Consider the following 26,551-nt stretch of genomic DNA (forward strand, 5'->3'; position numbering starts at 1 on the left):
ATGGTTAAAAACTCGTTATACTTTTGATGAAATGTTTTTATACATTTGCATATGTTACTTCAGTAAACAAACATATAACATAAAGAGAACACGAGCCGAACAATCAAGCACGCTGCCATTTGTTTCAGCATTAGGCTACACCTCAAATTCCCACGGGATATTCTGAATGAAGCATGTAGTTCCTGAAGTGTTCAGAGAGTTAAAAATATGCCAGAACATATGCTAGAACTTCAGCAGACACGGAAAGGGGACTTTCCAAGATGAACATAGTATGTTCAGAGAAAACAAGTCACCTGTTTCTATTAAACTCAATGACTTGCCTAGTTGGCCTACCTCTAAAACAGTGGTTCTCAACTTGTGGGTCCCAACCCCTATGGGGGTCAAACGACCCTTTCACAGAGGTCACCAGATTCATAACAGTAGCAAAATTACAGTGATGAAGTAGCAATGAAAATCATTTTATGGTTGGGGGTCACCACAACCTGAGGAACTGTATGAAAGGATCACGGCATTAGGCAGGCGGGAACCACTGCTCTAAAGGAATGGGATCCTTCCCCGACAGTGAAAAGATGGCCAAGGATAAAGCACACAGCCGGTGATGCTCAGTTAAAAACAAAGAAAACTAAATGAGGATACCCATCACGAAGCAATATGGAAATATTCAACTTTTATTGTTTTTTGCCAGGCAGTATTTAATATTTTAAAACATAACACAGTCTAGTTTTCTGTACCTCTTTTATTGTCCTTAGTTAAAGAGAACTGTATGAACTAATAAACTATCTTTCAATATATCCTTTTTTATACTTAAAATTGACATTAGTTCAGTGAACTGGCTGTGAGATTGTTTGAGTCCCACCACTGGGTGGGATAGTTTTTATCAGCTTCTTGAAGATCAGGTCAAGTCTTATCGGGGAAATGGAGGCCCTTTTGCTCATTAGGTAATTGTGGCAATTTTTGAACAGAAGTGATCCGGTTGCAGACTTGCTGTGTATCAGTTTCATTCTACTTTGCTTTATATCATCGGTCCCAAACTTATTTAGCCTATCACTCCCTTTTCAGAAAAAAACAAATTACTCAGTGCCCCCTCGGTAGCAGTTAGAAACTTTTGTGCCCATCATCCAGGATAAAGTGTAGGTATCAGCTATTGTAGCCATTCCCCGTTCCCCATGATCCCGCCCAACGTGGATCATTTCAGCACCCCACAAAGGGCTGCATTACTGACTTTGGGACACTGCTTTTGATGTGCCACCCAGCCTTGCAGAACAATTGATCCCGTATTCATTCGTTGCAGATTCAGGATTAGTAACCGAGCATTTGGGGCTCCATAATGCACTTCCTAGGTTGGTAGTATTTGTTCTTTGATAATTAATTCCATGAATCCTCGGGGAAGAAATCTTGCCTCCCTCTAAGAGACCCTAGACTCTGAGACTTCTTATGCTCAAGTGAGCCTGGAGGACATCCTCTGTTTGCTCCCACCTCAGCCTCCAATCCCTCTATGTATGTCTTCATTGATTCTCCACAATTCTGTGCCTTGTGCTGGCAATAGAAAAGGAATTTAATTTGACCAATAAAATAACTTATAATGAAATGCAGATTCCAATCTATCCTGGACAAGTGGCTTCCTTCCGGAAGGACATGAATTATTCCAAAACCAGTCTTAAACACCATGGGATGCTTTACTACCGATTACTTCCTGGGCAGAGACTGAGAAGTCCCTGACTGTCGCTGGGTAAAGTCTCCAAATGTCTAGTTCATTTCTCTGCGTGACCAAAGTACATTCACCTCCTTCTACCAGAGTGACTACTAATGGCCCATTCGTGGGACAGACCTGGCTTATGCATGATTACTGACGTGTGTCAAATAGGAGATGGCTTGGATACAAATTATTCGCCTTATTTATTTCTAACAAGTGACCATTTGGAAATAATTCAAAAAGTCCAATGCCATATGACAAACTGCATGTAGTTTTACACACCAAAAAATATCATCTGTCCTTAAGAAAAAGTATGATGTGCTGTGGTTTTCCCCAGGGACTGGTCTCTCATAAGAACATGTCCAAAGTACATGCGATGAATCCTCACTTTCAAGGAGAATTCTGGTTGTACTTCTTCCAAGACAGACTTGCTTATTCTTCTGGAAATCTACTCTTCACCGACACCATAATTCAAAATCATCAATTCTTCTGTAATCATCCTTACTCATTGTCCCTGTTTCATGTGTGCAGGTGGTGGTTGAACACACTCGGGCTGAGGCAAATGGCCTTTGGATCCATGCGCAGTTTCCTCGTGACACAGCGAAGCCTTGTGGATGTTTCAGGTGATCCAGAGTTCATTATGATCCAGGTCGCATGAAGTAGATACTCGAATAAGTGGAAGCTCGCATTTTGTGAGGGTAGGATAGCAATGAATCCTACCCCCAAATCATTGCCCTTCCCCGCCCCCGTCTCAACAAGCTTCTCCACATCCACACATATCCACGAAGGCCTGATGTCTACTTCCTAAAGCCTTCCAGTTGAACTGAATTTCTAGAAAGGAATAGCAATTCCTTTTGGGAAATGAAATATTCCCGGGTGGGTCATCGTAACTTGGGTTAGTCTTTGGGGTGTTGTGGTTTTCAGAGTGTGTTAAGCCCCGTTGGCTGTGAGCAGAGTGGAAGAGGCGGCCTTTCCATCCCGAAAGACTAGAAGTCATGAAACCCTCTCCAGAGAACTGCATGCTGGGACCCCCACTTCTTTTCCGTTTTCCTGGGACACTACGTAACCTCACGCTACAATGATTACTCTAGAAAAATATTTTGTTCTGTGAGAAAGCCCTAACGGTGCTCAAGCCCAGCACTGAGTTCATGTCATCGATGGATAGGGCACCCCTGTTTGACCAATAGCACATGGATAGGAGGCTGTTGGCTTTGGAGAGGGCGGGGGTGGTGTGTGTGTGTGTGTGTGTGTGTGTGTGTGTGAGATTACTGTGAAGTTTCTCAAAGTGCCCTCCGTCAAGGTGCATTTCTAACGATCCTCATTTGCAAAGAAACCAACGTAGAGCGAGCATTTTCCTGCGTTGCTCTCCAGGAGGGTTCTTTGAGACTTCTGTTTTCTGTATCCTAATGACATTGATGTGCATTCTCCATGAAACAATCTTCATAACTGACAGAATGATAGATTTCTTCCTTTTCAGACACACACAAAAAGCTTCAGCATGTCGCCAAACCATGACTTTAATGGAATCGCAAAGATAGTTTTTATTTCAAAGGAAAAAGGAATTCGAGTGGTCGTTTCCGTTAAGGCAGCATTTCCACATTCTGTTCCTCGTTTGCACCTACTGCTTCCAATCTCTCTGCGTCCTCTGGGGCCGGGGGAACCGTATCTACCATGGTTTTCGATTTTTCTTGCTTGGGACCAAGTTTGTTAATTTCTGAAGGGCTATTGGCCCAGAATGTGCTGCTCGCTGCGCTCTTCGAAAAAGAAGTGTCCGACACGCCTTCCGAGGGACGAAAGTAAGACATCTGGGCCAGGTTTGGGTTGACGGAGTACTTAGCGTCGCCCTCCTGTTTAGAGCTGGAAAGGGAAAGAGCAAACATCCACAATTAATTTTAACTGTGCACTGAACTGAGGAAAGCATCCGCGCAAACGGAACCAAATGATGGACGTGGCCCAGTGCGCCCAGTGAGAGTTATTTAGCAAGAGAACCCGAGGAGAGGTTGGCTTTTGCTTCCATTACATTTCATATTTCATTGTATTTAATTTCATGACATTTAATATTTGTGAGAGAGGAGCATGTTTCACATCTCGAGATTAGAATTTAGAAATCCATCCGGGAAAACAGTAGAAGGTGGCTTCATGTCAGTTTCATAAGGAACATGTACAATGAAGCTGTGTTAGAAGCAGCCATTTTAAGAACGACCCATTCATCAAAAACAGAAAAAAAATCAAACACATGGAATTAATGACACCTGAAATTGTTAAATTGCTAGGACTTTGGAAATCAATTTGCTACACTGTGCGAAAAATGACAAAGAATCCCTTCCATTAGATTTGAGGGAAACTCAGCATTTTGAGGGGAGAAGAAACAAGCGGGTAGTCTTTGAGATGTACATGCCGAGGAGAAAGTTGTGTGCTGTATTTGTTTGTTTGTTGCTCTTTGTTTGTGTTTTTTAAATTTTCTCCAGGCTTGTTTAAGTAACACGGTTAGATCCTATGGCAATGTGCTATTCAGAAGAGAATTTGTAGCTTTTGTTCAATGGTAATTAAAAACAAAAACAGCAGCAGCTGCTTACCTGGATTCCCTACATCTCTTGTAATGACAAGAGTCATGTCTACCTTGAGATGTGGATGATAGTCCCAGAGCGACAGCCCCCTGCTGCTGTCTGAATAGGGGTAGTGGAGGCAAGCTGAATGCCTCGAGGGAGCCTGGACCACGCTTCCCTAACAGTCCACCAAAGCAGAAGGGACAGAGCTGGGCAGTGTGTGTGTGACACGGAGTACAGAGGTCTGCAGACTCACAGTTTCCTCAGTCTGTACATGGTGATAAAGCAGAGTGTCAAAAGGATCAGGAAAAGGAAGAGGCTCATCAACGAAACGCCCAGCATTAATCTTAACTTGATGTCCTGGATCGCTCCAACGATCTCGCCTGGAGGGTTCAAATCAGAATCTGAGAGAAAAGAAAGAGAAGGCGTTGAATGGAGTAACTGCGGAAGTCGTGTTTTCCTGGAGGAGGGAGAGTTCAAAGAGCAAAGGCAAAGAAACCATCCACCATGACACTCACTGCTCCGTCTCAGGGGCCGTCACTCCCAATAGAGAGGAAGCTGCTCCCTCTGGACCATCTCCACGACCAAGCCTTCAACCACCTGTCCTTCTCATCGCCACCCACCCTGCAGGAACTGCCCTCGCTCCGGTTTCTAGTATCATCGAAGTTACATGTCCATGCTGCCAGACGTCAAATCGTGTCTGTAGCATATTGCTTCTCAACTTTAGTTAAAAAAAAACAAAAAACCAACAGGTTAAAACTCAACTAACTTGTACACAAGCGGCTTGCTCTTCAGGGTAGAAAGGTGCATGTGGTTGACTCTAGACTGATTTTGTCCCCAGATAAATTGACAGTAAACTAATTGCTTTCTACCACAGGCTTAAAAGCTAAATTTACCTTTTTTATTTTTACAGAGATGATTAAAAATCACGTACTTATTCTAAAAGAAGAATTGGAAACCCATTAGGTTCTGTAATAAAATGGAAACCAAAATAGGTTTTGTAATAAAAATCATGTCTGGTTCAAAGATGTCAAGAGTCTTTCTACTAAGACTATTTATGAAATGATATCTCTATCTACAGCCACTTTCTATATTTTTTTCTGATTTTATATCTGATTGGATCCCTGGTGACAGAGCAGGTAAGCATGCGGCTGCTTACTTTGCACATCAAGGGTTCAAAGCCACCAGCCAGTCCCTGGGATAAATGTGTGACCCTCACCTTCTGTAAGGGTGGTCACCTTGACTTAATGTTTAGTTAACGATGCCTTTAGATGACCGCCCACAGGGTTGCTGTGAGCTGGACTTGACTTGATGGCAGTGAGTTAGATGACTGAGTTGATATTTATCCTCTCTCCCTTAAACACCTCTCAACGCAAAAGTTCCAAGGATCGTCAAGGTCATAAAGTTTAGGTGATACGCAATGACAACACCCCCTTGTCTGTATTCTCCGACTTTTAAAATATTGTAATAATGAAAAATACAAGCACAGACCAACGAGACCAACCAGACTGAGATGGGGAGAGCAGTCTGCTTTGTGTCCTTGACCGAGATTGTTTAGAGAGTAATCAAACAGACTGCATTGAAACAGGCTGTGGGCCTTTACGTTCTGCAAGGGTTTTAATATTTTCTATTGTGAAAAGTATATAAATATAGCAAATCATTTCAACATTTTTTACGTGTACAATACCAGGACTTTCACTATATTGTATGAACATCACCACTATTTGTTCCACAAATTTCCTATCACCATTAATCCAAGCTTAGTGTTTCCTAAGCAATGAGGCCCCTTCTGCCTCCTTCTCACCCACCCCAGCTCACCACTAATAGACAATAGTCTCAATATGTGTATCTAATCTAGATATTTCATTAAGGTGGGGTCATACAATATTTGCCACTTTGTGAAATTGAATGCATCCACTCAGCGCGTGTTTTCAAGCTTCATCCATCTTATGACAAATGTCAGGATCTCCTTGCTCTCATGTGAAAGTGATATCTGAGGGCTGGCTTTTCCATTTCTGCAAGAAGACTCTTGCAGGCTGTTCAAATGTTGGAAGGGTTGCATATGGAATCTATAGATTGGGGTAGTATTGACATCTAACAATATTAATCTTATAACCTATGAACATGAACTGAGTTTTCGTTACACTAGGTGTTTTTAATTTCTTTCAGTATTTTTCCTAGTTTTCAGTGTATGTCTTTTTTCATGTTTTTTATTATAGTAATTTATAGTGAGGTATTTTATTCTTTTAGATGCGATTGTAAATTGATTGTTTTCTTCATTTTCTTTTTGGAATACTCATTGCTGACAGAAGCCTGATTTTCATACATTGATCTTTTATCATGTCCCTTTGCTGAATTCCTTACTAGTTCAAGTCACTTAATGTCACTGTGAGTCAGAATGAACTATGGCAATGGACAATTGGATAGTAGCTTTATTGTGGATTTTTTCTCTACATAGGGTTAATTCACATGGGAAAGAGGTAGCTTTACTTCTCTCTTAGCTTTTTAGGTTTTTTCAAAAAATCATTTTATTGGGGGCTCGTACAACTCTTATCACAATCGATACATCCATCCATTGTGTCAAGCACATTTGTACATTTGTTGCCATCAACATTCTTAAAACATTTGCTTTCTACTTGAGTCCTTGGTATCAGCTCCTCATTATTTAGGTATTTTAAATTACTTTTTCTTGTCCCAATTTCTCTGCTAAAATTTTGAGTGAAATATTGAACAGTAGTGGTGAGAATAAACATTCTTGTTTTGTTCCTGATATTAAAGGGGGAATTCTCAGTTTTCCTTCATTGAATATGATGTTAATTATGGGATTTTTAAAATGATTCCATTGGCATATGATTTATATAGCATACTCTTCAATAGCTCAATCATTCAGTCATAGCAAGGAGAATTATACAATCATTACCATAGTAATTTTAGAACACTCCCCTTAAATATGGGATTATCACAATTGCCCTTTATTACACTGAGTAATTTATTTTGTATTCCTAGATTGTAATTTATTTTGTATTCTTAGATTGTTTATGTTTTTCTCAGGAAAAGGAGGTGGATTTTGTCAATGCCTTCTCTGAGGTCATCTCAATGTGGTTATTCTCATGCATTCTATTAATATGGTATGTCACATAGATTGGTTTTTATTAAATATTGAACCACTCTTGAATTCTTGGGATAAATTTCACTTGTTCATAAAGCATAATCCAATGAATAGGTTCTTGGATTAGAATTGTTAGTATTTTAGAGAACCTGTTTGCATCTATATTCATAAGGGGTATTGCTCTGTAGCTTTCTTTTATATTGTGACTTTGGCAACACTTTAGAAAGCAGAACCGTTTTCCATTGAACAGTTTGTACGTATTTTGTTTCATATCATTGATTGCAATCCTCAAGATGTAACATCTTTCAGTCCATATCTTCCCTGTTTCTTTTCCTCCTTCTGAACTTTGCCCTTGGGCAGATGCTTCCTTTTTGATCTCCAGTGGGTGACGGATGACTCGAGGGCATGCGTGTGGGTTGTCTTTACCGGACTTTTGTATCAGACACATGCTAGTCCCACAGAATGAGGGAGAACGTAGTCCCTCTTCTAAATCTTGAAAAGTTTACGAAGAATGGGATTACTACTATAAATCTTTGGTAGACTTATCTAATGAAGCCATCTTTTCTGGAGACTTTTTTGGAAAGAGACCAACTTTTGATTATTCATCAAGTCTCTCCATTTATTAATGAGTTTTCTGAGATTTTCTATTTCCTGTTGACTCAATATAAGATGTTTAAGCATTTCTAAATCTTTAAAATTTTTAATGTTTATAAGACACTGATTAAATGTTTATGTTTTCTTGATTATGCACAGATATTTGGCTGCGTGGCTCATAACCAGCAATGGATAACATGGAGGAAAATGGGAACTCCAGAACACTTCATTGTGCTCATTTGGAATCTGTACAGGATCAAGGGACAGTCATTTGAGCAGAACAGGGACTAAAGTGGTTTAACAATAGGAAAGGTGTGAGCCAGGGTGGTATCCTTTCACCATACTTGGCCAGTCTGTATACTGAACTGAGCACATACTCTGAGAAACTGCATTACATGAAGAATGCCCTGTGGAGACACTTGCTGATAACAATCAACAATCGCTCCTTCGGTACGGATGCCAACGCAACGTAAGGAAAACCACAATGTACGTGACTTGGCCAATAGCTACATCGTCATCAGTGGAGAAAAGATTGATGTTGCCAAGGATTTTAACTTGCTTGGATCCACATCTATGCTCTTGGAAGGAATAGTCAAGAAATCAAATGACACCTTTGATTGGGCAAGTCTGCTGCACAAGATCTCTTTAAAGTGTTGAAGAACGTGGACTTCGAGGACTAGGGTGTGCCTGACCCAAGTTATGGCATTTTCAATGACTTCATATCCATGTGAAAGTTAGATCTTGAATAAGGACGATTGGAGAATCCATGCCTTTGAAATGTGGTGCTGGCGAAGAGTATTGAAAGGATTATGGACTGCAAGAAGTGCAAGCATGTGTCTCGGGAGAAATACGGTAAGAGTGCTCCTTAGAAGTGAGGATGGACAGTCTTCCTCTCACACACTTTGGAAGTGTTGTCAGGAGAATCCGGGTCCTGGAAAAGGACATCATAATTGGTAAAGTGGAGGAGCATTGAAAGAAAGGAAGACCCTCGGGGAGATGGATTGACACAGTGACGACACCAATGGACTCCAGTGTGACAGTTATGGGGGTGACCCAGGACCAGGCAGTGTTTCCTTGTCTTGTACACAGACAGGGTCTTTGGGTGTCACCATGGCACCTAACATGGCATGTTTCTAGGAAGATTGTCCATCTCATTTTCATTACCCAATTTGTTGGTGAACAATTGTCCATATTCCCTTAAGGACCTTTTGATTTCTGTCAAGTTGGTTGCAATATCCCCGTTTTCATTTCTGATTTTAGATATTCACATCTTCTCGTTTTTTTCTTTGTCTACCTAAATGTTTACTGTTTCTGTGGATCTTTTAAAAAATAATCAACTCTGATTTCATGGATTCTCTTCGCTGATTTTCTTTTCTCGATTTTGTTTATTCTTGCTCCGGGAGATTTGGGCTTGGTTTGCTCTTTCTTGTGTCTCTTGGACTATGGAGAGAAGTTGGGGAACACTTTGTTCTCACGCGCAGGACTGTACTGTGAGTGCTGCCTTGGCTGCTTTCCCTGTGTTTGGTATGTCACACTTTCATTTTTATTAAACTCTAATCATTTTTGGAATTTTTCTCTTGACTTATTCCTTGATCTATTGGTTATTTAATAGATCAACAATTACATAATTGGTTGCTTAATTGCCAAGTATTTGTGTCATTTCCTCCTGTTAGAATCTCTAATTCATGCTGTGGTGATCTGAAAAGATAGTTTGTATGAGTGCATTAAAAATATTTATTGAGACATCATTTTGGGGACCTATTATTTGTTGTGTACTGGAGAATCACCCAGGTGAAATGGCCAAGAATGGCTAGTGTGTGCTGGTTGGGTTTCTATTGATGTCAGTGAGGTCTAATTGGCTTATAATGTCATTCACCATCCTCTATTTCCTATGGATCTTCTTATATATTAGGAGCACGATTGAAAATAATGCCTTAAAGTCTCCAACTATTATTTTAGAATTATTTCTGCCTTTAATTTTATAAAATTTGCATTCTGTGTTTTGGTTCTACTATTTAGTGTGAGTTGTTTATGTTTAAGTCCCTAGATGGTCCTTGTAATTGTTGCATCCTCTTGATGATTGAGCCTTTTTTTCATCATATCATATCCTTCTTTGTCTTTTATAACAGATTTTGACTTACAGTTGGTTCTGGATGATATTAAAGTCATCAAACTCTCTTTTGATTATTATTTGCATGAAGTGTTTTGCCTGTTCTTCCTCGTTCAGTTTGTCTGTGTTCTTGGACCTAGGATGTGTTTCTTGCCACCAACATATGGTTGTAATGTACAGGAAAACCTGTAGTCCATCCTGCCACTCTCTGTCTTCTGATTTAAGCATTTTGTCAGCTCTTCTATACTCATGGTCATTAGAGGTAAGAAAACTTTTGACACTTTTTTTATTTGAGTGTGTGTATATTTTATCCCTTTTTTGTCCTTCATTTCTTCCAATACTACTGATTATTGTTTTTTCTTGATTTTTTTTGGGTAGTGACTCATTTTGAATCCCTTCTCCTTTCCTTTGTGTGTATTTTAAAGATACTTTCTTTGTGTGGAGGGAGTCCTAGTGGTCTAGTGGTTACACGTTGGGCTGTGATCCACAGGGCAGCAGTTGGAAACCACAAGAAGTTGCTGAGAGAGAGAGAGAGAGAGAGAGAGAGAGAGAGAGAGAGAGAGAGAGAGAGAGAGGAGAGAGAGGGCACTTTCTACTCTGTTAACAGTTACCATCTCTGAAATCCATGGTGAGTTGGTCTGGTTTGAGTTTTCTCTGTGCTTACCATGAAGATCGCATTTATTAACACCTTACAATGATAACAACCAGGTTTAAGTTGATGCCAACTTCAGAAATATACAGATGATATATCACCCCCCCATTTATGTTGTTATAATTTATTACATCTTTATTTATTAAGTGTCTTTATTATAAATATACTTTTTCTATGCTTTTGTCATTATAAAGCATGAAGGAAGTAACAAGTAGAAAGGCCAAGCAAAAATCCCTGAAAACTTGTCCTTGTTCTTGATCATGCAAATACTTCTAATGGAGATCTTTCTGTATGACTTCAAGTTACTGCCCCTTGTTCCTTCTTTTCCATCTAAAACAGCCATTAGCACTTCTTGTAGGGCAGGTACAAGGGTTGCAAACTCTCTCAACTTTTGTTCATCTAGAAACGTCTTAATTTTATCCTCATTCTTGACTCTTTTGTCATTTATAAGATTCTTGGTTGACAGTTCTTTTCTTTCAGCAAGTTGAACATGTCAGTCCACTGCTTTTCTGTCCTCCAAGGTTTTGGAGGAGAAACCGTCACTTAATCTGATCGAGCTCTTTTTTTAGTTTGTATTTTAAGAAGTCATTTTTATTTGGGGCTCTTATAGCTTTTATAACAATCTATTTATCAATTGTATCAAGTACATTTGTATATATGCTGCCATCATCATTTTCAAAACATTTTCTTTTTACTTGAGCCCTTGGTCTCAGCTCCTCTTTTTTCCGTCACGCCCACCCCTCCACCCCCCATGAACCCTTGGTAAATTATAATTATTGTTTTCATGTCTTTGAGTTCTTTTGCATGTCACTCATGTTCTCTCCTCTCACCAAATCCAGGATTCTTTCTGTATAATTAATTTTTGAAAATTTGATTATACAGCGTCTTTGCATAGAGCTCTTTGGGCTTATACTACTTGAAGTTTCTTGAGCATTTTAAATAGCCATGTCCTTTGACAAATTTTAGAAAGTTTTCTGCAATTTTTTTTTCAAATACTCTATCCTTTTCTTTTTCATGTCCCTTTAGAACTTTTATCTTGATGCCTATACTTCCATGAACAGTCTTCTGTTGCTTCTCCCAGTCATCTTAATTTCTATTACTTTCTTAGCTTGCTGATACTTTTCTTTTTTGAGATAAAATCTGTTACTAAATCCTTTTTAAAAATCCTTGCAATGAGTTTCAAATTTTCAGTTATTGTCTTCCAGACCCAATATTTGATTTATTTTCTTCTGGATCTATCACTTTATTTATGTTCTCATTTTGTTCTTAGATCAATCTTTTTATTTTAACAATTTATCTGTGTTTACCTTTAGTTCTTTGACCTTGTTTAATATTGTATTTAATCTTGGATGTTCATAATTATAGTTTTCTCCCTTTGCCTTGGCTCACTTGAATGGGTCATTGTTTCCTGATTCGTTTATGTATCTTTAATTTTTTTGTTAAAGCAGAAACATTGAAATGTTGCCAAACGTTAACTTTCTCAATGATTAAGAATCCATAACTCTTGTAAAATGTTCTCTTAATATAAAGTAAGCTACCATACTGCCTTGTTCCAGGCATCCTACCTTCATAAGGAAAAAAACATCACCATGCAGGCAGCAAAATATTTGCATTTATGTATCTTATCTTTCAGTTGAACTATTTTGTTCTTACTTGGAATTGAGTTAAATAATTGGTCTTTTTCATCAGTGTCCACATGGCTTTTCACTGTTGAATTTATAGCTGTTAAAACAATAAATGGGGAGTATGGTAAAGTAATTAGCTAAAACGATTGTATTTGCATGCTTGTGACATGTATAATATGTATAAAGATGTATGGTATACACATTACCTTTATAATATATGCACATTTGTGTGATAGACATAGTTATATGTATCTATATGTAATATATGCCCTTTATTTATACATGCATGCATATGTGTGTGAATTTATATTACTTTCACACATGTATATATTATAATATGTGTACTGCATTTAACAATGTATACTGCCCCAAACATAATGAGATACTATATTAGGCAAGGGTTATAAATTGTTTTTAATTATGAATAAATTGAATGACTGAATTGAAATAATTTTAAGAAAGTACAACTTTAGGAAAAATCGGAAAATGTGTGTTATCTAGTCACCATTGGGGGGGATGCAATTAGTATTGCTTATGAAAATGGCAGCAAAATGTTGACTCATTCTTAGTATTAGAAGTAAAGTGAGCTTGGCTGTCTTACATACAGTTTTAGAAAATCAACACATTTCTCTAGCTGGCTAACTGTATGAGTTTACCTTTCTCTAACATTGTCCAAAACTCAGGCTCATTTTGACTCTTGGTTGGTTCTGTGCAAAACAAAATAAACAAGAACATACAGTAAGGTGATTTGCCTTCAAAAAATTTATGATCAAACATTCATTCAATTCTTTGTTAATTTAGTTATATAGTAGGTACACATTGAGCTTCTAGCATGTGCTTGAGACTAAAGTTTTAGAAGTGAATTAGGCACAGAGATCCACCATTAGTTTTAGATACGGGTAGTTTTTTGTGTTGCAAGGTAATACAAACTTTACTAGAAATACACAGGTGGTATGCACAGAGGGGCTGAATTCAACTTCTGAAGGCCAGAAACCCTCCAAAAGGCAGATGATCCTACAATAGAGATGAGAGGACTAGTATTGGTTAACCAGGCAAACAAGGTAAGAGAAAGATTCATCCCAGCTGTGAGCAAACAGAGTCATGAGCAGGCTCTGTAGGTTCCTGGAGAGCCATGCGATCTGGAGCGATGCCTTCCCAGGGGAAGCTGACCAGAGATGAGACTGCAAAGTTCTACGCCAGATCATTTCAGATGTGAATGCCTGGTTAAGAAGTGTGAAAATGACAAGAGAGAGCGGGTGCACAAGCAAATGTGGTGAAGAAAGCTGATGATGGCCAGCTATCAAAAGATATAGTGTCTGGGGTCTTCAAGGCTTGAAGATAGCTGAGAAACAGCTGAGAAACAACAAAGTCCACATGGAATAAGCACACCAGCCTATCCTGACACGATCACTGAAGGCAAAGCAGGTGCATAAGCAAATGTGGTGAAGAAAGGTGATGGTGCCCGGATATCAAAAGATAGAGACTCTGGGGTCTTCAAGGCTTGAAGATAAACAAGCGGCCATCTAACTGAGAAACAACAAAGCCCACGTGGAAGAAGCACACCATCCTGTGAGATCACGAGGGGTCGAAAGGATCAGGTATCAGGCATCAAAGACCCTCCCCCCCCCCAAAAAAAAATCATAGCATTGTGAATGAGGGTGAGTGCAGAGTGGGAACCCAGGGCCCAACTGTGGGAAACTGGACATCCTCTTGCAGAAGGGCTGCGGGGAGGAGACAAGCCAGTCAGAGTGCAGTGTAGCAATGATGAAACATACAATTTTCCCTTAGTTCTTGAATGCTTCCTCCCCCCCCACTATCATGATCCCAATTCTATCTTACAAATCCAGGTGGACCGAAGGATGTACACTGGTACAGATAGGAACTGGAAACATGGGGAATCCAGAACAGATGAACCTCTCAGGATCAGTGGTGAGAGTGGTGATACTGGGAGGGTGGAGGGTGGGGTTGAAAGGGGTAACCGATTACAGGGATCTACATATAACCCCCTCCTTTGGATGGACAGCAGAGAAGTTGGTGAAGGGAGACATCAGATGGTGTAAGATATGACAAAATAATAATAATTTATAAATTATCAAGGGTTCATGGGGGAGGGGAGGGAGGAGGGAGGGAGGGGAAAATGAGGAGTTGATACCAAGGGCTCAAGTAAAAAACAAATATTTTGAGAATGATGAGGGAAAATATGTACAAAAATGTTTGACACATTGTTTTATTGTTGTTACTGTACTGTTGTTTATTGTTGCCTGGTTTTGCTCTGTCTTGTTTTTGTGCATGTTATTATCTCCACAGGTTTGTCTAAATAACATAGGGTGGATGAACCATCTGGAGTAGAAAACAATGGGACTGACAGTTCTGGGGGGACATGGGAGAGAGGGAGGTGGGGGGGGGGAGGTAGTGGTGTTAACAAACCCAGGGACAAGGGAACAACAAGTGTTTCAAATCGGTGGTGAGGAGGGTGTGGGAAGCCTGGTAGGGCATGATCAAGAGGAATTGCTGAAACCCAAGTGGAGGACTGAGCATGGTAGTGGGACAGGAGGAAAGTCAAAGGAAATAGAGGAAAGAGCTAGGAGGCAAAGGGCATTTATAGAGGTCTAAATAAAGGTATGTAAATATATTTATATATAAGGATGGGCAAATAGATCTATGTGCATATATTTATAGGTTTAGTATTAAGGTAGCAGAAGGACATTGAGCCTCCACTCAAGTACTCTCTCAATGCAAGAATACTTTCTTCTATTAAATTGGCATTCTATGATGCTCACCTTCCCGACACAAACACTGAAGACAAAGTGGATGAATAAGCAAATATGGTGAAGAAAGGTGATGGTACCTAGATATCAAAAGATATAACATTTGGGGTCTTAAAAGCTTGAAGGTAAACAAGTGTCCATCTAGCTGAGAAGCAACAAAGCCCACATGGTAGAAGCACACCAACCTGTGTGATCATGAGGTGCTGAAGTGATCAGTTATCAGGCATCATCAGAACAAAAAATCATATCATTGTGAATGAGGTGGGGAGTGCGGAGTGGAGACCCAAAGCCCATTTGCAAGTCACTGGAGATCCCCTTACAGAAGGGTCTCGGGGAGGAGACGAGCCAGTCAGGGTGTGATGTAGCAACAATGAAACATACAACTGTCCTCTGGTTCCTAAATGTTTCCTCCTCCCCCACTATCACGATCACAAATTCTACCTTACAAGTCTGGGTAGACCAGAGGATGTACACTGGTATAGATAGGAACTGGAAGCACAGGGAATCCAGGGAAGATGATCCCTTCAGGACCAGTGATGTGAGTGGTGATACTGGGAGGGTAGAAGGAGGGTGGGTTGGAGGGGTAACCAATTACAAGGATCTACATGTGACCTCCTCCCTGGGGCATAGACAACAGAAAAGTGGGTGAAGGGAAACATCAGACAGGGAAAATTATGACAAAATAATAATTTATAAATTATCAAGGGTTCATGATGGAGGGGGGAGTGGGAAGGGAGGGGAAAAATGAGGAGCTGATGCCAGGGGCTTAGGTGGAGAGCAAATGTTTTGAGAATAATGAGGGCAATGAATGTACAAATGTGCTTTACAAAATTGATGTGTGAATGGATTGTGATAAGAGCTGTATGAGCCCCTAAAACGATTTTTAAAATGCTTGACACATGGATGTATGTATGGATTGTGATAAGAGCTGTATGAGCCCCCAATAAAATGCTTGACACAATGGATATATATATGGATTGTGATAAGTATTGTATGAGCCCCCAATAAAATGATAAAAAAAAGAAGTGTGAACACGAACTAAATTCTAGTGGTAAGTTAATGAAACTACTAAAGCAAAGGACTCCCAGAATGATCAAGTTTCTGTTTTTATATATACATTATTTGTTGAATATGGTTTTAATTTTTAGCAGTACTAATGATGCAAACTAATTCACAGTAGTCATATTAGAAACATGCCTCGATTGAGGCGTCAGAGGAAACATGATTTTCTGGAATGACCTGTAGTCACTCATTCAAGAGGTTTCACAAATATTTTTGCATCGCTGGCAGTCAGGGTGGTTTTTGTTTTGCAATTGCCTCCCTTTTAACCACCCTCTCAAATAACCTTTCAAAACACTAATAACTGATTCTCAGTAGAAATAAGTTCCTTTCCTCAAGCAGTTAGAAATTTTTACATGATAATTCAAAGCAATTCTATGAACATTTAATGTGAGTATATTCAAATGAGGTGTCTACTACGACATTCTGTATTTATAAATGCATGTTAATTTGTAAATATGCGCTGTAAATATATATGCAATTGATTTTATTAAACTGTAATTATACTTTTGGAAATGCTCACTTTCTATTTCTTGCCAGGGAAATCTGACAATGGACTCTTAGTCACTAAAAAAGATTTTAGAATGCTTTTAAATGGTAGCACCCTTAAAGCTGCCATTACTTTGTGAAGTGCTCATGGCATCATAGCATGATATCCCCCAGGTAGGAATATAGTATAGTAGTAATAGTTTTAATACTTTTAAGATGATTGTCATGATCCTCAACAACATGGTTTTCTTCAGCGGTGGGTTCTTCAGGGGGCTTTTCAGTGACGCTTTCAGGAGGCTTTTCATCGACACTTTCAGGGGGGTTTTCATCGACGCTTTCAGGGGGTTTTTCATCGATGCTTTCAGGGGGCTTTTCATCAACGCTTTCAGGGGGATTTGTAGTAGATGTTTCGGTGTTGGTTGGAGCTAGAAAAAAATAGATAATATTGCATTATCAGAATAATAAAATACTGGGTAGGCTTCTAGGATTAAACATCTTTTCAAATCTAGTACTGGGACAAAGAAAATGATAAAGAAATAAAAGCAAAGAGTGAAATTTTCTTGAGACAGCTTAAAGGAGGGGAAGAGGAAAGCATCTAAGAATAAAGCTTTTGTGATAATGTCTTGCCTAAGGTGTGATTACTGTGACCTAGAATTTACAAAAGAGGAAAAGCAGGAAGCAGGGTGGAACAAGCTGCCTGTCTGCAGAGCTTAGGAAGAGCTGATGAATGAGAGATGTCGTCTTCAGGTGATTCTCTGCATAATGAGACAATTTGCCCAGGACAGTGGGGTGGCTGATCAGCATAAAGACATGAAAGAGAGAAACAGCATCCGTGTCTGTGTAAATAGGGGGCATGTACAATTTAACCACTCAAAACAGAGGATGCAATATAAAACTTGGGGGCTACACAGCAAGACTCATGTCTTCTGTAGCTCAGGCTACAATGGGTCTTTGAGTATGCCACTAAGAGTAATAATTGGGAACAACTGTGACTGGAGAGCCTCATTGTTGTTGTTAACCTCATGTTGTTTGCCATGTCAATCCACTGTGCTTCATGCAGAAGTCAATAAAGTAGTGTGTGGAGTACTGGCCACTCTATCGTAGGAGGAGCATGATGAATTTAGACTGAGCTGACAGTCAGCATCACTACAAGTATCTCGCTGTCGGAAAGGATGGGAAAGGTGCTGATCCTGATTTGGGCAGGATCTGAACAGACCCCTCAGCTGTACCCTCAACTTCAAAGGGAATACTGGCATCACCTCAGCTCACCCCGTCTTTGAAATTGTAGATCCTACAATTCTACAATCGGTGAGTATAGTAATTTTAGAGATCTGTCTTTTATGCCATTCCAGTGTGCTTTGCTGATCCTCTGGGGACCTGCATTTGGGGCACAAAGTCTGTGTTCTATGGCCTTCAATAACTTATTGCCTTTGAAAATCCATGTTACTCGATTCACTGAAGAGCTGGCTTTCTATGTTTCCCAAAACAACTCAAAATATTGTCTACTGCGAACTGGAAAAGATTGCCATGGGAGATTTATCTCAGCTAATCTAATCTATAGTACTTATACCTCTTTTATATTACAAAATTTGAAATCACACAAAATATTGCATTGTGGCCAATAACTTTATAAATAATTAGGTATTGCAGACATTGGCTTTCCCCCCAATATTGAAATTTCCATAGCTAGAAATGATCTCTCCTCCCAGTCTACTTACATTCATTCTCTTCTTTACCTTTTCTTCTGTTTTATGTTTGACTATTTCTTAAATTATGAGTTGTTGACATTTCCAGGTGAAAGCTGTGTTCATATATATGTACTTTGGAGAATTTTAAAGGACTAAAAAGCCGTATGTAGAAAAAGTTTTAATCTCTTAGTTATGCTTGTTGAAAGGATGGGAAAAGAAATTAAGAATATTTTCCATGAAGGTAAAAACGCAGGTGTCAATAAGTGGGTGTAAAGAGCTAAATAATTTTTAAGTACCAGTAGGGTCACCCTTGGTTGACAGGCTTCAGTGGAGCTTCTAGAGTCCTAAGAATAGAGTACTCAGAATAGAGTACTCAGAAGGAATAGACTGTCCGTTGCTGAGGGATGAGGCACTGAAAACCGTATGACTAGAAGCAGGATCCTGTCAGATGGGGCCAAAGGAGAAGCCCGCAGACATAAAGATAGTCAAAGTACCGCAGGGGAAGAGTTCTTTCCATCAGAATCAAGTAAAACTTTTGGTATCTTCATTTGCTAATGGGACGCGACTCAAAGTGAGCAGAAACATTCATTAATAATCAGCACATGGAATGCACGAAGTATGAATCTAGGAAAATCGGAAACTGTCAAAAACGAAATGGAACCCACAAAGGTTGAAATCCTAGGTGTCAGTGAGATGAAATACACTGGCATTGACCATTTTGAGCGAGCGAACCATCTGGTTTCCTAGACTGGGAACGACAAATTCAAGAGGAATGACATTGTGTTTATTGCCCCCAAAAAAACAACAAAAAACAATTCAAGATCTATCTTGAAGTATGATGCTTTCCGTGGTAGGATAATATCGTATTCTGGAAATACAATCGTTTCCTTCCCTTTTTTTGCCTGGCTAACAATCCTATCTTGAAGAATCATCTGACCAGGCATAACAACGGGGCAACATCACAGGACTGGGTGGTGTTCTGTTCTGCTGTATATTGGATCAATCTGAGCTGGGTTTGACTCTACAGCACCAGTCAACAACAACTTCTTCACTGCAAACACCCTTTTCAACCGCACGCATGACAACTACACATGGGGATTTCACCGGATGAAACACACAGGAATCAATTGCTTATATCTGTGGGAAGAGACTGTGGAGAAACTCAATCTCCTAAACACAGGGCCCAGGCCAACTGTGAAACAGATCTTCAATTGCTCATTTGCCAATTCAGATTGAAGCGGAGGAAAAGTAAAGTAAATGCATGAGAAACAATATACACCCTGTGTACCAAATCTAGGCAATAGCTCAAGAACAGACGTGACATAATTAACACTTAATAAAAGAAGACCTGCCGAGCTGTAGGATGATATGTGCCAATGGCTGGTGTTTTATTTTGTAATTGAGAGTTCCTTTTAAATGTAGAAAAAGAGAGAGAGAAAATAAAGCAAGGAGAATTGAGGGGGAAGGTGGGGACAAAATCATCATACATGAAGAAAGCAGGAGGTCATTAAAAATACCAATGTGGATGTCACAAGAAACTTGCTCTTAAATTCAGAGTAGTAAACACACATGGAAGAGGAGCCTTGGTGGTGGTGTGGTTACTAGTCAGGCCACTAACCACAAGATCAGCAGTTTGAAACCACCTGCTGCTCCACAGGAGAACGATGAGGCTTTTTATTCCCATAGAGCTGTGGTCTCCAAAATCCACAGAGGCAGTTCTACTTTTATAGGGTCACCGTGAATCAGAATTGACTCAATGGCAATGAGTTTGTTTGTTTTTTGCAAAGCACATGGGGAAAACCATGCATTAAAAGAGCTGAATATACCCATCACAAGGTTGGATTATATAACCCCACCCCACCACTCCCAGGGGAACAAATAATAGAGAGGTGGGTGAAGGGAGACATTGGGCAGTGTAAATCATGAAAGAACAATACTAATATGTAATTTACCAAGGTTTCACAAGAGTGGGAGGGTGGGGTAAGGAGGGGATAAAAGAGGAGCTGATATCAAGCGCTCAAGTAGAAATAAATTGTTTGGGAAATGTTGATGGCAACAGATATACAAGTGTGCATAACACCACTGAGTGATGCATTGTTATAAAATTTGTAAGAGCCCTCCTCCAATAAAATGATTAAAAAATAAAGTTTTTAAAAAGAGCCAAATATAAAATTTCAAAGGGCAGTTCAAGAAGACCAAGTAGAGTATTATAATTAAATATGAAAATGCCTAGACTTAGGACGCCAAAGAGGAAGAACTGCTCAGTCTATCCCAAGCTGAGAGAATTGGATAAAAACATTCAAGCCTTTAATTGGGATATCGAAAGAGTCTATGGGCAAATAACTGAACAAGGCAAGACACATCACAAGAAGATAGAAGGAATACACAGAGTCACTGTACCGAAAACACAAAAACAAAAAGTGGTAGACATTCCACCATTTCAAGATGATCAAGAATCAATGATGTCTAAGGAAAAGTCCCAATTGCCCTGAAGGCATTAGCAGAAAAACAAGGCTCCAGGAACTGACAGAATACCAACCGAAGAGTTTCAACCAGCTGCTGAAGCTCTGGAAGCACTCCCTGGTCTAAGCCAAGAAGTTTGGAAGACAGCTAGCTATCTGGCCAACCAACTGGAAGAGATCCTGGTGTATCTGATCCAAGTCATGGTATTGTCAACCATCTCACATGCCTGCGAAAGCTGGATCATGAATAAAGAAGACTGCAGAGGAATTGATCAGTGTGAACTCTGATGCTGCTAACAGATATTAAACATACAAAGGACTGCCTGAAGAGCAAATAAATCTGTCTTGGAAGCCGTAGAGTCAGGGTGTTCCTTGGAGGGAGGAGGGTGAGTCTTAGACTCATGCCATGGACAGGTCATCAGGAGAGCGCAGGTCCTAGAACAGAAATCATGCTTCATCAAGTAGAGGGTCAGTGAAAGAGGGGAAGCCCCCAGGCCATGGATTGGCACAATGGCTGCAGCAATTGGACTCAAATATCACAATTGTGAGGATGTACAAGATCAGACAGTGCTTTGTTCTGTGGCCCGCAGGGTTGCTATGGGTCAGAGCGGACTGGATGGCACCTAACGCCAATGGGGCCTCTTTTCTACCCCATATTCTCTAGACCCACTTTGAAAGTCTGCTTTAAAGCCCTTTCCCATAGTCAGCAGGGCCTTTCAATACTTACAGTTTTTGAGAAGAAAATTTATGTCAGTTGTTGCTCTCAATGATATTTCAGGCCCAGTGCCATTTATATTTTGTGTTGTGAATGTATCTAAAAACATAAAATCAAAATCTCAGCAGCTAGAGTAATTACTTCTTGTTCACTTATATTTTTCCTCTATTCAAAATCTCATAAACTAATGCAAGCTTATAAAACATATGCAAACATGTATATGTATATATATACTAATTTCCTCGGTACACACAATAAAACCGGAACATCAATGTATCATAATTTAATTTTTGAGAGGTGCCTATGGGATTAAAAAAACCCTATAGAGAAACAAGTTTTTAAAAGCAAGGTGAATCACAATCCTGAACTCATGCAATGTCATAAAACAGTAAAATGCAATAAACTAGAAAATAAAATTGAAAACATTGTGATGTTTTTGCAGCAACAGGCAGATTGTAGAAATAAAAAGTGTAGCAACTGACTCTATTATATATAAGAATTTAGATGATAAGAAAAGTACATTACACATCACTAGGAAACTGACAATAGGTGAACATGCTCCTCAAAAAAAGACTATTTTATCCCTACTTTATGCTGTGCACAAAAATAATTTCCAATAAGATTTAACAGGTAGAATTTTTTTAATTAGAGAAAAAGGAAGATAATTAAATAGCATGGGTTAGATAAATCCTTGCTAAACAAGGTGTAAAATGCAAAAATTAAAAAGAAATTAACCAAGAAAATTGATAGTTATAAAACTTAAACTTTTCTCTATGAATACAGATAGCTAGACAGCATAAAACTAAGCAACAGCCTGGAGAAAATGTAGTTTATTACACTACATTTACCATAGACTACATCACTGAATATAAAAAGCTATAGAAATAAAAGACAACCTAATTTTAAAATTTTTCAAAAGATTGAGGATAGAAACAGGAAAGTCACAGAAGGAGAAATTAAAATGCCTAGGAAATACAGAGAAAGATATTCAGCTTCACAAGTAATTAGGGTACAAATTAACACAGTCATTGGAAAACTACTTCTCACTTATCATACTAATGAAATCTTATGATTATAATATGCATCAGGGACAAGGTTATGGCACACTCTTTGGAGATGTAAAACATTAGATACATTTTTGTAGGGCAAGTTCATCAGACCGACTCATTGCGATAGTCAATGCCAATGCCTAACAACCCCCTCAGCGCAGGGAAGAACTCTCCTGTGAGTTTCTGAGATTGTAACTCTTTATGGGACTAGAAAACCCAGTCTTTTTCCTGGGGAGCAGCTGGTGGTTTCAAACTGCCCACTGCTGAATTTTCTGTAAACAGCCCGATGAGTAACCACTACGCCACCCTGACTCCTAATTTGATCACATCTTTGATAGGTTTATTGTGCCAACTAGGCCTACATAAGAACATGTCGGCGTGTCTTTCTGTGAACTTCCTCTCTTGATTCTGCCATCAGAAAAGGTGGGGCGGATCTCTCTCTCTCCTCTTCCCATTCGGTTGAAAAGCCACGTGGGACCATGCTGATGGCAGCCAGAATCCTGGAGATGCTCCCACTGCCACTGGATCTACAAGACTTTACACCCACCGGCCTCTGATCTTCCTGCATTTGGCATCATTGCATGAGCTGTGCAAGTCTAAAGAGGAATATATGGACTACTATCAGACATATAGGTTAATATCAGAATTATGGACTAGATCTGGACTGGGCTGGGATGTTTTCCTCAACTTCAATTGCTTTTGGATATAAGGCTCTCTCTTACACTCAAGTATCTGGATTTGTTTCTCTAGGCAACCCGGACGTCTGGGTAAACAAGGGAAACAAATTCACAGCAACTCATATATGTGTAAGAGAGAGTTTTATATAAAGGGTAAGTGCGCATTCAGAAAGCATCCCAACCCCCTCCAGTCCAAGCCCATATGTCCGACACCGATCTACAAAGTCCTCCTCAAACTCACAAAGCACATACAATGATGCCAACTGCAGGATAATCACAGGCCAGTGGGTAGAAAGTCTTGGAATCTAGCGGCAGTGTAAGCATCTCAGCGTTGGCAGGGGTCCCCACGTGGCTTCTCCAGCACCCAGGGCTGCATCAGGGTAGGTCTAGGTGGTGTCTCCTCAGGATATCTTGCAGGAAGTGAGCCTTGCCAGCTGAGGCAGAAAACTAGCTAAGGCAGCCACACCCTGGTCCAATCATCAGAGAGCAAGACAAGAGAACTAAGGCAAGGCTCACCAAGCCATTTATCTCTCTGCCCTTCAATTAACCTCACGTGTTTATCAGCCACTGGAAACCACTCCTAAATAAATATTGGTGAACTTGCCAGAGAATTCGGACAAGTGTTAGTAGTGTGAATAAATCGTTAGAATGTTATGGCCAACTCTGTTTTAATCACAAACAATTACCAAGAGAACCGTGTGAAACTTCATCGACATTTCATGAGAAAGTCGGAGAAAATAAGGGTCCCATTTGTCACACCAAAAAGCCTATAAAGCAAATTAGAATGTAAGACACAGGAAATAAATGTAAGCAATTATGAGAATCTAAAAGAGTTCAACTACATCAGCCCAGTATAATCAACTTTTGTATATGAGGTTGCTATTAACTTTAAAGACTTACATTCTTTCACATCTTTAAAATTCTTGCCATTTTGCTCATTAGCAGGCACTTTATCTTTCTTTTCCTCTTTAACTAAAGGTGAGTCAGACAACCCTGAGGGGGCAGGGGAGGGGGGCGGGGTAGGGTAGGAGATAACATACCAGAGATGTAATGTCATTCCTTTCACGAGTTTCCTTGTTCTTACTCTTTATGTTTTTCCCACAGCTTTGTAAAGTCAAAATTAAACCACCACCACCACCACCATCAAGGTTTCCCCATCCTGTAGAAACTTGCCATATACGAATTCTTTCAAGTTAAGGACCAACTGTCCTGGTTATTCTTTTTTTAACATTTTATTAGGGACTCATTCAACTCTTATCATAATCCATACATACATCAATTGTATAACGCACATCTGTACATTCTTTGCCCTCATCATTTTCAAAGCATTTGCTCTCCACTTAAGCCCTTGGCATCAAGTCCTCTTCGCCCCCCCCCCGCCCGCTTCCCCCTCCCTCATGAGCCCTTGATAATTTATAAATTATTATTTTGTCATATCTTGCCCTGTCTGGTGTCTCCCTTCACCCCCTTTTCTGTTGTCCGTCCCCCAGGGAGGAGGTCACATGTAGATCCTTGTAATCGGTTCCCTCTTTCCAACTCACTCACCCTCTAACCTCCCAGTATCGCCCCTCACACCCCTGGTCTGGTTATTCTTTCTGTGAAAGTTATAAATGCTTACTCACCTACAAAATTGGGGTTGGAATCCGTAATATTTGAGGAAAAGGCCCCAGGTAAAAAAATCAACAATATGAAATTCATTGGGAAAACTTAGTGATTCACCCACTCATCTGCTGCGTCTGCTCCACGTAGCCTTTCTGTTGCCCAGCAGGTCCGATGAGAGACTAGACCATTATGACATCATGGCTAAGGGCAGGCCAGAATGCCCTTGGAGTTCCCAAAGGCTTAGGACAGTTTTGGAATGCATCCAATCAATAAATAATAAAGTGGCATGCACGCACATCTGGCTGTAGATAAGGCCTAAAGTAGGGGTTCTCAAAGGGAAGGTATGTGAGACTTGATCTGAGTGGAGGTGTTCAGTTCTCCCTCGCAGAGATTTGTATTTAGTTGTTCCGAGGTAATGGTCAAAACCCGCCCCTAAAACTGTAACCACTGGTGAATTTGATACTCATAGCTAATTAATTAAATGTGGGCTGGTCACATTTTAAGAAAAGCTAATAATGATTACTATTTGGCCTTGGGCAGCTACAAAGCACAAATCTGAAGAAGGCACTGATCCTTCTAGAGGCCTCCGAAAGATCTGTGGTTTAAACCCAGAAGCTGATCTGTGGGAGAAACACGTGGCAGCCAGCATTAGGGTAGCAAAGTGTGGTGAAGAAATCAGATGGTGCCTGGCTATCAGGAAAAAAAATTGCATCTGGAGTTAAAGCTTTGGCTCAAAACAAGCAGCCACGTGTAAGAAGCACACCAGCCTGTGTGATCTAAGGATTATAAATAATAAAATCCAGAGAGGAGGGAACAGTACCAGGACATGAATTAAAAAACAAACAAACAACCCTTTGGTGGAATGTCGGAATGATAGGGGAAACCCAAAATCCATTTGCAGACTCCTCCTGTAGATGAGCATCAGGTGCATCCCACCGAGCATCACTCAGGAATGAGAATCCCTCAATACCAGACCAAGAACACTGCAAAGTTGGGCTGGAATGTAGCATCTTGTCCTTAGAGCTCCTTTTTGACCCATGTATCCTGTTCTTAAAAATACTTTCTGCTTTCATTTTGACAGATGTTTTTCTCTGTTTTACTTGTCTTTGTTGTTGATCCTTTTTGTTTTGTATGTTTTTTTTCTGTATAGGGAAGTCAGGATAAGTGGATCTATGAAGACAGCAACTGGACTAATAATAATCTAGGACACAGAAGAGGAGGTTGGGGAAAATTAGGAATCAAGGGCAGTGATTACAAGAAAGAAGAAACTATTCTAAAGTTGATTGTGGCGATGATTGTACAATCTTAATGTGACTGCATTATTGAATTATATTATATGTTAATTTTATCTCAATTAAATTTTTTAAAAAGATTGCAGCCTTGAAAATTCTATGAGGAAGTTCTACCGTGTCTCAATGAGGCCACAGGAAATTGGTATCAGCTCAGTATCGGTGAGTACTTTTCCCCCCTGACACATGAGGAGTCGCGAGGTGGCGCACACTGCTTTGCACTCAGCTCAGCGGCTCACTAAAAGGCTGGAGATTTGAGTTCACCCAGAATCACCTTGTGTGAATGACTCGGGATGCTGAACCCATCATCAGAGAAGCCAGCTTGCAGGAAGAAGAATGTGGTCTCAGGAAGGGAGGAGGCCTATTAACAGCCTGCGATAAGCAGATGACATTCCCTTGCTTGCTGAAAGTGAGTAACTGAGGC

General features: G+C 39.9%; 1 protein-coding gene across 1 annotated transcript; it reads right to left on the reverse strand.

Annotated features, from left to right (window-relative positions):
• Nucleotides 1-718: 718 nt before the first annotated feature.
• Nucleotides 719-22,931, reverse strand: EQTN (equatorin). The gene is made up of 6 exons (XM_075559488.1): nt 22,922-22,931; nt 21,523-21,609; nt 16,855-17,070; nt 12,986-13,036; nt 4,496-4,643; nt 719-3,550 (listed from the first exon to the last, which is right to left on the reverse strand). Exons 1-6 carry the CDS (start codon nt 22,929-22,931, stop codon nt 3,274-3,276), a joined length of 789 nt encoding a protein of 262 aa, XP_075415603.1. The 3' UTR covers nt 719-3,273.
• Nucleotides 22,932-26,551: the final 3,620 nt, after the last annotated feature.

The sequence above is a fragment of the Tenrec ecaudatus genome, chromosome 10, assembly GCF_050624435.1.
Source record: "Tenrec ecaudatus isolate mTenEca1 chromosome 10, mTenEca1.hap1, whole genome shotgun sequence".
NCBI lineage: Eukaryota > Metazoa > Chordata > Mammalia > Afrosoricida > Tenrecidae > Tenrec > Tenrec ecaudatus.

Bases quoted from the DNA above. Each gene is read 5' to 3' on its own strand.
- EQTN (XM_075559488.1), bottom strand. The intron at 17,071-21,522 runs GTAAGTATTGAA...ATTTTTTTCTAG, and splicing joins AAATTTTCTTCTCAAAAACT to CTCCAACCAACACCGAAACA. The intron at 3,551-4,495 runs GTGAGTCTGCAG...TTCCCTTTCCAG, and splicing joins ATGTACAGACTGAGGAAACT to CTCTAAACAGGAGGGCGACG.